The sequence below is a fragment of the Rhagoletis zephyria genome, unplaced genomic scaffold (assembly GCF_001687245.7).
Source record: "Rhagoletis zephyria isolate East Lansing unplaced genomic scaffold, Rhagoletis_zephyria_1.1 Rzeph_scaffold_03940, whole genome shotgun sequence".
NCBI classification, from domain to species: Eukaryota; Metazoa; Arthropoda; class Insecta; order Diptera; family Tephritidae; genus Rhagoletis; species Rhagoletis zephyria.
Genome location: NW_016161023.1, coordinates 9,224 through 21,560, shown reverse-complemented (window position 1 = coordinate 21,560; position 12,337 = coordinate 9,224). Strand labels below are relative to the sequence as shown.

At 37.7% G+C, this 12,337-nt stretch overlaps 1 protein-coding gene across 1 annotated transcript in view; it reads left to right on the top strand.

Annotated features, from left to right (window-relative positions):
• LOC108369977 (uncharacterized) overlaps positions 1-4,185 on the top strand; it is a 14,720-nt gene extending 10,535 nt beyond the window's left edge. Inside the window, exon 2 of the mRNA XM_017625209.1 lies at positions 3,733-4,185. Within this exon, the coding sequence (XP_017480698.1) occupies positions 3,733-4,140 (408 nt within the window). The 3' untranslated portion in view covers positions 4,141-4,185. The remainder of the gene's footprint in view (positions 1-3,732) is intronic.
• The last annotated feature ends 8,152 nt before the right edge of the window (positions 4,186-12,337 follow it).

Genomic DNA, 12,337 nt, shown 5'->3' with positions numbered 1-12,337 from the left:
CTATTAATTAAAAAATTTATTTTTTTATAGTTAGATTTTTATTTGCGCTGGAATTTTTTTAATAATTTTCAATGAATCGGTCACGATAACGCGAATTTTGTTGGTATCGATCTGCTGAAGCATTCGATTCTTCTGGATGTGGTGCGTTTGAAAGAATTAGTACATTCGGCTTGGAAATATTGTGGAGTTCGCCTTTTGCGACTATAACATTTTTCGCCGTTTGTAATTTCAATTGGATTCCATTAAAGCATATGCGAAACATTTCTTGCGCATATATGTTTTTTTTGATATATTTTTTGGCGGTTATTGAGCAAATGGTTTGCTCTAAATGGAGTTAAGAGAATTTTGGCCTTTAATAATGTTATCCATTGATCCTAATTTTCGCTTTATATTCGATAAACGGAAAATTCGGGAGTCATGCGCAGACCCTCTCCAACGGGTGACAATATCCAAAATTTTATATTGCGAATCACAAATTATCACGATATGTAATTTACGGCGTTTTCGTTTCTACCAAAAAATTTTACCCTTTCGTTGCCCTCTTTTAACAAATGCTGAGAGGGCAATGAAAACATGAAAATTTTTTTTCAGCCATTCTAAAATGTAGGGAAATGTTCTTTATTGGAAAACGCAAAAATATGAACTACCTAGCCGGGGATGCCCTATCATTTGGTCGTATTACCGACTTATAATCGAAAGTTTTCTTAAATGGGACATGCATGTTTTTACTAGAGATTCTGATTCTGAGGACTAAAATACGTAACTTTCATTGGCAAGTTTTTTCTGGAATGGACGTAGGGTTAAAAGTATTGACTTCAGGTCTATTTAACCCACTTTCGGCTGAAACCAGAAGTGGGTAATACGACCAAAAGATATAGCATCCCCGACTAGGTACTTTATATTTTTGCGTTGTCCAATAAAGAACATTTTCCTCCATTTTAGGAGGGGTGCATGGGTGGTCCAGGACACCCCGTAAATAGCATTCGATTGAACGCATTATGTACGTATGCAAGAATGATAGAATACAAGATTGCGCCGTCCTGAGCGTTGACCTGTGTAAACCGCAAGTAAACAAAGAATAAGCTTAGTATCCAGCTCTTAAGAAAACGGTCAAGAAAAAATTGCCATTATTTCGCGTGTGTGCCCAAGGAATTTTGACATTTTTGATAACGCACAGCCTGTTGCCTCACTCTTTCCTCAAGAAATAATGGAACGGGCATATATTTCTGTTGCAAACCGGGGTGCCTTGTGCTCTTTTTTCACAAAAAACTTTAGAAAACCGTAGTAGAAAGCGTACTAAATTTCTGAAGAACTGCGTACTGCCTTAAGGAAATTTGACTAAGAAAATTTCTTAGCCATTTCTTGTACGTCATTTTATATGGAGTTTTTGCTTTTCTTAAGAGCTGGATACTAAGCTATAGAGTGAAAAGAAAACGAGTTGAAACTGCCAAAACAGTTCACTTTACAGCGAAGAACGTGTTTTAGTTTTGCTAAATGCGAAAATACTGGTAACATTTTAGTGAACCCCATTGCCTTGCAATTGAGGCTGCTTCAGCAAACGTTTTAACGCACATCTCAGCGGGATTGATTAGTTAACTTGCTAATGGAGGCTGCTTGGAGCAGAAGCAAAATCATTGTGAGGAAATGCTGTTAATGTAATAATAAAGAAATATTTCGGGAACGGCTTTGCCGTGCCCTATGTACACAAAATGCAGCGATTCGTCCCAGCGCTACACTTGTATCTACGCATCTTGTATCTTGATGGCTGTCGCAATTTAACACACACCACTTCATTTTATTAGTTTCTACGCAGTCTTCAACTCAAAAATCACTCACAAATTGCAAATTAACACAATTTAAACTGATTTTTCACTTATAATTCAAATTTCTCTTTCGCTGATTTGTAAACAAAGGTTTATTTACAAGTTACCACAACTGTAAAAACCGGCAAAACCAAAGTAGCGGTACCACTGACGGCGCCATCTTTGTTCGCTGCACCGTGGTACGTATGCACATACATACTTGAACATTTAGTGAATAAAATCCTTTTCGGCACCTATGTCTTGCTCCTAACTCACCTCCAGGATTTGTAATTTTGAAACGTGAACAATCTATCGCCCCAATACTTTGGGGAAACCCAAATTTATTGTAAAACCCTTTTTTTATATTGTTTATTTCCTCTTCATTATTAGGGAAAGAGATAAACGTTGACATTTTCGAAGCCAGTGCTTCAGCTACGATTTTTATAACGTTCGTCATCGATTGTTGCGAAAAATTGTGTAGCCTGGCTGAAAAATAAGAGAAAATTACACGTAAAGGAATACAAACCAGCAATATGTACTTACCAATATCTTTTTGATATTGTCCTTTGCCTATGTATCTAAGAAACGAGAGAACCATGTCTTCAGGGCTAAGAGGTCTTCCTCTGCGATTTTTGCGTTGCAGTTTATGGAGGATCATATCTATTATTTCCATTGCCGATGCCTTATCGAATCTAAGGGCACAATGGTCACATAATTTTCCCTTTATGAATATACATACGTATGTAATGGTAGAAACTTACCGTAAAAGTTTACAAACTCATCATCGGTGTATTGAGTAAAAGGATTGATCCCAAGAATGATAGAATACAAGATTGCGCCGATCAGAGAGGATTTTTGAGAATAACTTTTGTGTGACGTCACACTGGTGCAATTGCGAGAGAGGAATGCCAAAACGTGAGCAAGAATGGAAGAAGAAGAAAAAATTTTGCAAGGGAAATGTAAACAAGTTGCACCAGTGTGACGTCATGCAAACAACGATTCTGTCAAATTCGTTAAGAGAGGAATAGCGGTCCGAGATCGGCGCAACCTTTGTATTCTCTCAATCGTGGATTGATCCTATCTCTATAAATCTTCCTTTTTCGAGTTGCTCTATTTTCTCGCAAAAGCTGAATGTCAATAAAAATAGATGCATCCGATATCATTTTGTCATGTTTTCGCATAAACTTATTAAAATATTTCATTAAAATTGTTGCTTAAATTTTGTTTACTTTTTTGACGGTGTCTTCGGCAAACTGACTTAAACGTCAAAGTCTATATTAAAGACTTAATTTCAAAGAAAGCACTTTTAACTCCATATTATTCTCATTTTATCGAAATGAGTAATTAAGTTGTCTATTGGTACGAAATTTTAGAGAATGTTAACATTATCGCTCAATGTCTATATTATTTTTCTTTATTGGTTGGGCTGTAAGTTTTTATCTATTGAAAATGCATCGTCTCCTTTAAAATAATATGTGATTTTAGTGCCCTGTCCGGGGACTACATCTGATGGGTTTGGAATATTTAGTGAGCCATTTTTCAGCCCGCTGAAGAGATAACCCTCTTGATAGATTGTGCTATCTGATGCTTTTTCATTGCAGCCCACGTCCGTGAAGAGAAATCTGCCATGCGTATCTACCAAAGCAAATAGGATGATACTATAAAATCCCTTGAAATTATAAAATTGTGTTCCAGTTTTTGCTGGGGCTTTTAAGCGAATGTGTTCCTATCTAGAACACCCAGAGTATGCGGAAATTGCCACAGTTTGTCAAATGCTGAAGCCTTATCTAACCACTCGTCTTCGGTTGCTGGTACCTAAATAGACATATACATAAATGTAAATAAGTTAGCAAGGAAACAATTAGTTACATTAAAAATATGTATATTGAGCCCAAACTGTTAAATTATATTATTTAAATTTGTCTTTCAGAACATCCTAAATAAGTCAATTTATGTGGATGACACAACAACTTCCAAGTCTTTTGATTCTGACATCTCCACTCTGTCATCTTCGAGGAAAAGGAAACATGAAGATGAAATAAATACAGACAAACTCGATGAAGCGATTGACAAAATTGTCAACATCAGTAAACCCACAGTTGATGCTTTTAGTATTTCGCAGACGCTTCGTGCCATGCCCGAAGAAACTGCGTATCTAACTACGAAAGAAATACAAGACTTATTGTTCCAACGTAAATTTAGTAAAGTGGAAAACAGTACGGAGTTTGAAATAAGAGAAACAGGATCGCCAGACACACATGGTTCTAACATACTCTACTTAGCAATGCCATCTGTAGAAATAGATCCACTGATCAACGAGGATTCGTTTTTGTATTAAAAATAAATAAACAAACTAACACCCCTATTCCGCAACTCTTTCGTATTCGGATCTTGCTACGAATCGTAGAAATAGTATGCTGCAATCCGAATCGTATTTTCGAACTTTCGAAATTCGTAACAATGACATGCCCAAAAATGAACGAGTAAGTTTTTTTGCGTAATTTTGTACGACAATTCTGTGTCGGAGGCGAAATAAAAGATGTAAATCAATGTGTGTTTGCAATAAATATTTTGGTGGTGTTCATTTAAACAGAAAAATTTGCCTTTTGCATATACGTATGTTTTTATCCACTGTTTTATATAAACAAGGAAATAAGAATCTTTGTTGCCCCTTATCGAGAAACTTGGGTCCGGCTTAGTTATTTGTACAACAATTTTCTGTTGTTGTGTCCAAACGCAAAGACCGAACCCAAAAACTTTAACATACATGTGTAATCAAAGGATTCGCATTTTTTAAAGATAAATGTATAAAATTTTCTACCACTAGCTTATTAATAAACTCAGTTTGCACTTTGCACTTTTTTGCAAATTTCGACGTGGGTTCTGCGCAAAAATACTGTGGACGGCGTAGCCGGAGTGATATGCACAAGAAATGTTGTATACATTTGACATGCGGAAGCCCCTCTTCCCCGCAACATGGAAAGGAGAATTCTACTTGGTAAGGGTTATGATCCCTAAGAGCGGCCGAAGGCAGAAGCAGGTGCAACAAGTGGTGGACCTAACAAAGTGCATGTTTGCAATGGCTTGGAAGAGGCTGTTATTGCATTAACTGGATTGATAACCAGATCTTCAGGCATAAGTATTCTGGCTTGTGGTTCAACAATTCAACCAGAAGCTGACATGGATGCGTCCATGGATACCTTTGTAAGTCCATTGCCATAGCGCGCTTTTACTCCGCTGCTATAACTGAAAATGCATCAGAATCCATAATTTTCCTCAAAATATTGAAAATCAATAAATTTTACTATAAACAAGCACATAGCTGGCAATGCTGCACATGTTTACGCAAGGTAGTGTAGCTTCGAATTACGAATTACGAAAATCGGGTTCTAGAATAAGGGGGTTAAGTACATATCGTCACCGATAACTTCGCATACTATCCGGCATGTTCTGCAAATCGTACGATTTCAAATCGGTGGGATTTGCAAAGTATCGTTGTATATTAGTAATCAAAGTATTAAGTGTTTCAAATGGAAACTGCTAGAAACACATCATTTACGTTATATCAATCGACTTAGCGCCAAATTTTTCTTTCTTCGTTATAGATCCTTCGAAATAGGTTTTGTACATCGTACCGATTTGAGATCGTACGATTTGCAGAACATGCCTGTATATTTATTATGAAATAAAATTTCTCTATCGATATCTGAAACAGATAGGTACGCATACTATTTTCTATTCTTATTCAACTATCTCGGAAATGAACATGTAGTAAGCAGGGCTCGTATTTGCATACACATGCTCTAGCTCACACACCAGTTGGACCCAAATTCAACCAATATTTCTGTGGACATTTGGCAAAACAACTTAAGTCTATCTTTCGCGGACAAAGAAAATAGCACATGTCGACAAAGCTCTTTTTAACGTCAGAGCAATCAATTTTATTTAAATTAAAACATGCAGTTGCAAACCGAAGCATTCTTAAAGGTTGCGAATAGCGATAAAAAAATTTCACATTTCTTTCGAATTACAACATTTTGCTCTTCGACGGTAAAATATATTTTGTCGATATATGCTATTTTGTATGACATAAGTTGTTTTTGTACAGACATAAGTTGTTTTGTCAAATGTCCACAGAATTGTTTATATAATGAATTTAATTTTTCTTTATTAAACCGTTGATTGTAAACATAAGAAAATGATATCCGCTCTTGTTTAGAACACGAGCGATGAAAGCTGTTTACTCTGGCAAGCATGCTGAAAGAACTTTCAGCACTAGCTACTGGGTACGGTTTCGTTATTTGTACAATGCTTTTGAGTTGTTGTGTCCAAACGTGTGACTCGAATCAAAAAACTTTATCATAAGCGTGTAGTCAAAGGATTAGGTTTTAATTTAAAGTAAAGATTCAAATTTCCAAGCAATAAGTTTTTAATAAATTTGGTAAGAAGTTATGTGTAAAAATACTGTGGATAGCATAACCGGAGTTTATATTTTTGATGTCGAAATAACATTTTGTGAGGATGTGCTGCACATGCGTGGGCAAATACGATCCGTGGCAGTATGAACCCATACTTTTAAATATTCGGGCCGCAAGGTTTCATAGATAGCACGTAGCACACCTGGAAGAAAGAGGCTAATGGTGCTCTTTGAATGAATACCCTGTTTCCAAATACCTTAGCGTTATAGCCAATTTCGTTCTTGGTGTAATGGCATCCCGCTGATTAAGGTCTGTCATCTTCAAGCGTTAATTTACATTTTATATACAAATAGTTTTAACTTTTTGAGGCATTAATATGCATATATATACATACATACCAAATGCAAAATTTCTTCAAATTTCGGAAATCCTTCTCATCGTCGTTCCAAAGGAGGTCTTGTAGCAAATGCGCATCGAGGTTGTGTTCGTTTGGTTTCGCCCAACACGTCCGATCTTGTCCGAGCTTTGCGAATATATATCTCACGCAAAAGCTGTATTGCTGCTATTTTCGTTGCAACGACGGACAGTTTTCATAAATTATTGCAATTTTTCCAAATAAAACAAAACCACTACACGAAATTGACATGAAACGACAAAACCAGCGGCTGCTGAACAATGTATTGAAGCAGAAATGGTTTCGCTCAATACGTCCGAACTTTCTTTTTTCCGATTTTCGCTTCGCGAATATATATCTCACGCAAAAGCTGTATTGCTGCTATTTGCGTTGCAACGACGGACAGTTTTCATAAATTATTGCAATTTTCTCAAATAAAACAAAATCACTACACGAAATTGACACGAAACGACAATACCGGCGGCTGCTGAAAAGTGCATTGTATTTGTAATTGTCTGGACGCCTACGTTACACAAGCATGGTGCAATCCCGTATTCCTCGGACTCGGACTAGTAAAACTGTCAAAAAATAAAAATTCGCTCAGAGCGAGAGAGGAACATTGAAAGGTACGGGATCGCTTTCTAGTGAAAAATGGTAACTTCTGTCAACTTCAACATAACCTCCAAATTTTGGTTGTAAATTTTTGCTTATTTTGTATGTAAACACACTCAGCTCACACATGTAAATAACCAAAAATACTTTCAAATTTATTAGAATCCACTTAAACAAGTAATTAAATACTTTTCAACATGAATTAGCAGAGTGCACTTTTCTTTTGTTTACAATTTGGTTGCCAAACACACTACAGCTGATCGTTTGATACATTTACTAGAATTTACCAGCAAAAAATTGTCGGACTAAAACTGGTAACTTCTGACAGAGAGAGAACCGTATTTACTCTCTTTTTTGACCTCTCAATAGTCAGAGAACTGAGTACGGGATCGATTTTCAGTAAAATCTGACTGATTCTGACTATTTCTGACTAGTCCGGACTCGTACGGGATCGCAACTGCAAGTTTTCTCTTCTTTGACAACTAATACATATTCTCAATTGTCTTGTCTCGAATTGTCTTATGTAAACGCAGCGTAATACATGCATACTTTTCCATGCACGCGTTTTGCTCAAAGCCTGGTTAACATTAATCATCGGTTAACATCGTTATCGACGTTTTCGACTCCATGCATATAACACGGGATTATTGTCAACCAGGCTTTGAGCAACCGGCCCTAATATGTATATTTTCATGGTCTGGACAGCATTGTCCAATGTAAACGCGCCGTAATCGACTAACCGAGAAGCCGGATAGTCGATTTTTAACAAGAGCTCTTGTAAATAACTAATACCATGTTTGGACCAGCAGAGAAAACGCTTTGAAAACGAGTTTTGAGATTGAGGGCTGAAAGCGGTTCGCACCGGCTGTTAGTGTTTTTGTGGACATTTCTTTCATCCTTTTTTACAGTTTTGCTACGAAAAAACTAAAAACATCAAAATCTTCGTCTTTCATTTTCTTATCATTAGCAACCTTTTTCTTTTGTTCATATTTTAATTTGGCCATCCAATTGACAATAATCCCAACTAGCGTATTAAAGATGATAAAATATGACTTCCACTTCGATAAATATATCTAAAATACTAGTGAAGACACCGATTGGAATGAGTGGAACGTGAGTTTTCAAGTAGTTTTTTGTGAAAACTGGTTTTCGTTTGACAGATTTTCATGGACGAAAACACAAGTTTTAAGCCGAAAACCAGTTATAGCAACGAAAACATGTTTTCGATGTCGGTCTGAACATGGAATTAATCAAGGCTATTCAAAATTTTTATATTAAAGTGCAAATCGAAACGCAAATGCTTGTAGAAAGAACATTTACAAGTGTAGAATATTTCGCTGATAGCTACAAGTTTAAAAAATAATATTGTGTTACAAAAAATTATAGAGCTTGTAGTACAAGCGAATCGCTAATAACTTGTAGACTTATTACAATTGTAAACTTTGTGTTACAGGCATTGTGCAAACCTCTACCACATATGTGGTCTACCACTGTTTAAAAATGTGAAAGATGTATCTACCACATATTTCTTTTAAATTTAGGTTTCTACCACATCTTTCACATTTTTAAACAAAACATTGGTTTATAACTTTCACATAGCTCTAAAATTTCAACCCAATTCTAATGAAAAATATAAAAAATAATAAGTAGATAAATTCTTAAAACGGTATATCATGAATTTGGCTTTAAATATATCCGTGCTTTAACTTTTTAATATTTCAGAAATCCGCATATTTATATGCATTTGCTGTAATGAAGCGTTTTTATTTGAAGGCCCCGACGCTTCTGTTTTCTATACCAGGGGTAACTCGAGGTGCCGAGGGTCCGTTACAATATAAATTTATATTGTGGGGCCTTTGCAAATAGTACTTTATTTAATTATTCTTATCCTCTAAAACGTTTTAATTCTTAATTTCTATGAACATAATAGTGCGACGAATACTGCGGCAACGCGAAGCGAACAACGAGAAATAGGCAGAATGTTCGAGGAATGACGTAGAATGTTCCACAAAGAGAAACGTCAAGTTGGATGAACACTGCGAACAGCGAGAGAAAGAGAATGAGCGATAAACTTCAGAATGTACTAGAGTTGCCATAAGTACGAGCGCAGGTATATAAGGGCGCCGCCACAGCGAAGTGAGTTAGTTACAAGTCAGCAAGCTACAAGTAAAGTGAGCAGAGAAGTGAGTGGCGAATAAGCAAGTTATAAGTTTAATTGTGTTAACAAGTTTAGTAAAGCATTGTTATTGCTTTAACAAGTATTGTAAAGTGTTTTTACTGTATTAGCAATTATTGTAAATTGTTTGTTGTACAATAAAGTTAATTGTACTGCAATTTGGTCATCGTGAGCATTTATTTAACAATCCAGCGATACGAGCCCGAGAATATTTGGGAAATCCCTCAAGGCTTCGAGGATAATCGTAACAATTGGTGTCAGAAGTGGAATTGTTATCCCGTTTGCGGGAGGCTATGGAAGCTGAAGGCATCGACGTGGACAAATACGACTTCCAGGGTAAACCCGACGATGCATCCGCAAAGGACGAAGAGAGGGATGAAGCTGCTTGTTCGTCGGAGGATGTGCAGCAGACATCCGGGAAGGTTGAAGAACATCAAAAGGCTCTTAGTTCATCTTCCGAGGTATCAGCGCAGGTGTCATCCCGGTTAGAAACTCAGCTACAGGCACAGGAGGCACGCATATCATCACAGCTGGAAGCACAGGATGAAAAAATTTAACAAAAACAGGGCAAACTTGAAGAGAGACAGGAGAAAGTCGAAACAAAGGTAGAAGAATTGGAAGGTCGTCTTCGTAATTTACAGTTGAATCGTCCAGCTACTTCGACGAGCGCACCCAAAAAAAACCCCATCCTTTGACGGCACGATTCCTTTCCAGATCTTTAAGCTCCAGTTCGAAAAAACGGCTGCAGCAAATCACTGGAGCATGGAGGATAGATCCGCTGCACTGTTCGTTGCATTAAAAGGACCTGCAGCGGAAATCTTGCAGACTATTCTTGATTGTAAAAGGAACAGTTACGATGCGTTAATGGGTGCAGTGGAAAGACGTTATGGTAGCGAGCACAGGAGACAGATTTACCAGATGGAACTGGAGAATCGCTGCCAAACAGCCAATGAGACTCTACAAGAATTCGCTTCAGAGATCGAGAGGTTGGCTCACTTAGCTATTGGAGATGCATCTGGTGAACNGGAATGCGGGACGTGTATACCAAGCGCGAGACGTATGCAATTCCAAAGCCAACATTTGCTGAAACGGTCTCGTATGCTCAGACACGTGAAACGGTGGCGCTCCTAAGTAGACCAGCCTACAAAGCCCATCGAGTAGAAGTGGAGACACCTGACGTGATGAACGAGATCCTGAAAACAATCAAGTCGATGGCAGGGAAGAATACTCCTGGTGCAACCGAGAGAAAGGATGGTGCTAGGAAATGTTTTGGTTGCGGAAAACCAGGCCACTTCGCACGCGAATGTAAGATGGGTTCCAACAGGTCAAACAGTTCAGCAGTACGTAAACGCAGGACTGAGGATGACGAGCCCAACTCCGATCAGTCGTTAAACTAAAACGAGCCAGCAGCAAGGGGCGCACGCTGGCTCCCGCAATTGAATGCCCCATAATCTCCGTCTCGCGAATTGGCAGAAAAGCGAGCAATGTTACTGTTGGTGGATATGTGGACGGACATGAGCGAGTACTAACTGTGGATACGGGCGCATCACATTCCATCATTCGATCTGATTTGGTCACTAAAGAGGTAAGGCCATTACCTGGAGCAAGGTTGAGGACAGCAACTGGTGAGGACACCCAAGTTGTAGGAGAGGTAACATGCAAAGTCGCAATAGGGAATGTGACGGTGTTACACAAGTTCATAGTCGCGGCGATTTTATTTTGTAACGTTTTTTTTTGTAATTTTTGAATTTTTGAATTGTTGTGTGTCCGTCCGTTGGGATGTTTGACAGGCATGACTTTTCTCTGCTATGGCGCAGGGAACAGTAGTAAGGCAAGAACCCCGCCCAGCCGACATGACTAGCCACAGTGCACCCCATTGTGTCACTGCTGCTCCCATCGTATGCGTACCATAACATTTTTTATTTCATAATTTTTATCTCTGAGAGGAAACATTAATTAACAGATTTAACGATCATTAGTTAAGTGCTCGTTAGAGCTAATTTAAGGAACGTTTCTGAGTGCGGCTGTAAGTCACTGTAAATTAAAAGGACACTGACGCTCCGATTGCGCGGAGCCTTTATTTATAGAAAACTTAAAACTATTCGCTATCTCTAACTAGCCAAACGCAGTTTGCAGCATTTATATACAGACACACAAATATATATATTCCTAATACATCATATATGGTTGTATGTGTATCTTATGTGCTTACATACTGGGGAATTCGCTCTTATGTGTATTCGTTGTGGTTGTGTAATCGTAACTGCATGAGCGTGTGATTTGTTGTTGCTAGCGGTACATCAAATACACATGCAACAACAACCACACGCTCTTCCAGTTACACTTACGCAGGATACATCGAAAACACAGAAGCGCGAATACCACTACTATTTTGGTTACACGCTACTGATAAGAAGCTTGTCCCAGTGTTGCCAGAACTTTTTGGACCAACCGGCTAAATAGACAAAAAAATCCGGCTAAAAACGGCTAAACTGTTTCAACTAAATTCCACATGTTTTATTTAAACAAATCACAAGTAGAAAGACTAGTTCTTGGAGAGAAGTTTCAAATTCAAGCTGGAAACATTTTGCCAGCAAAAATTTGCAATTAGGAAAATATATACTTGTGGCACATGGTTGAATTTTTCGTCGACGATACTTTGTATAAAGAAGTTCGTTAAATTTTAAAATTTACAAACTTGAGCGATTTTGAAACGAAAAATGTAAGTAAATACTTGTTTACTTAATCCATTTAGTTAATTTTAATAATTTGAAAGGTACTCGGCTGAAAATAACTCTATTTGTAATCGGAATGCAATCACAACCAGAGTCGACATAGGAAACTTCGACAGTTACTACGACAAAGAAATTGAAATGTATGTTGAAGAAAGTCGGACTAACACAAAATTTACCTGTAGATCCTTTGTTTTGCTCCT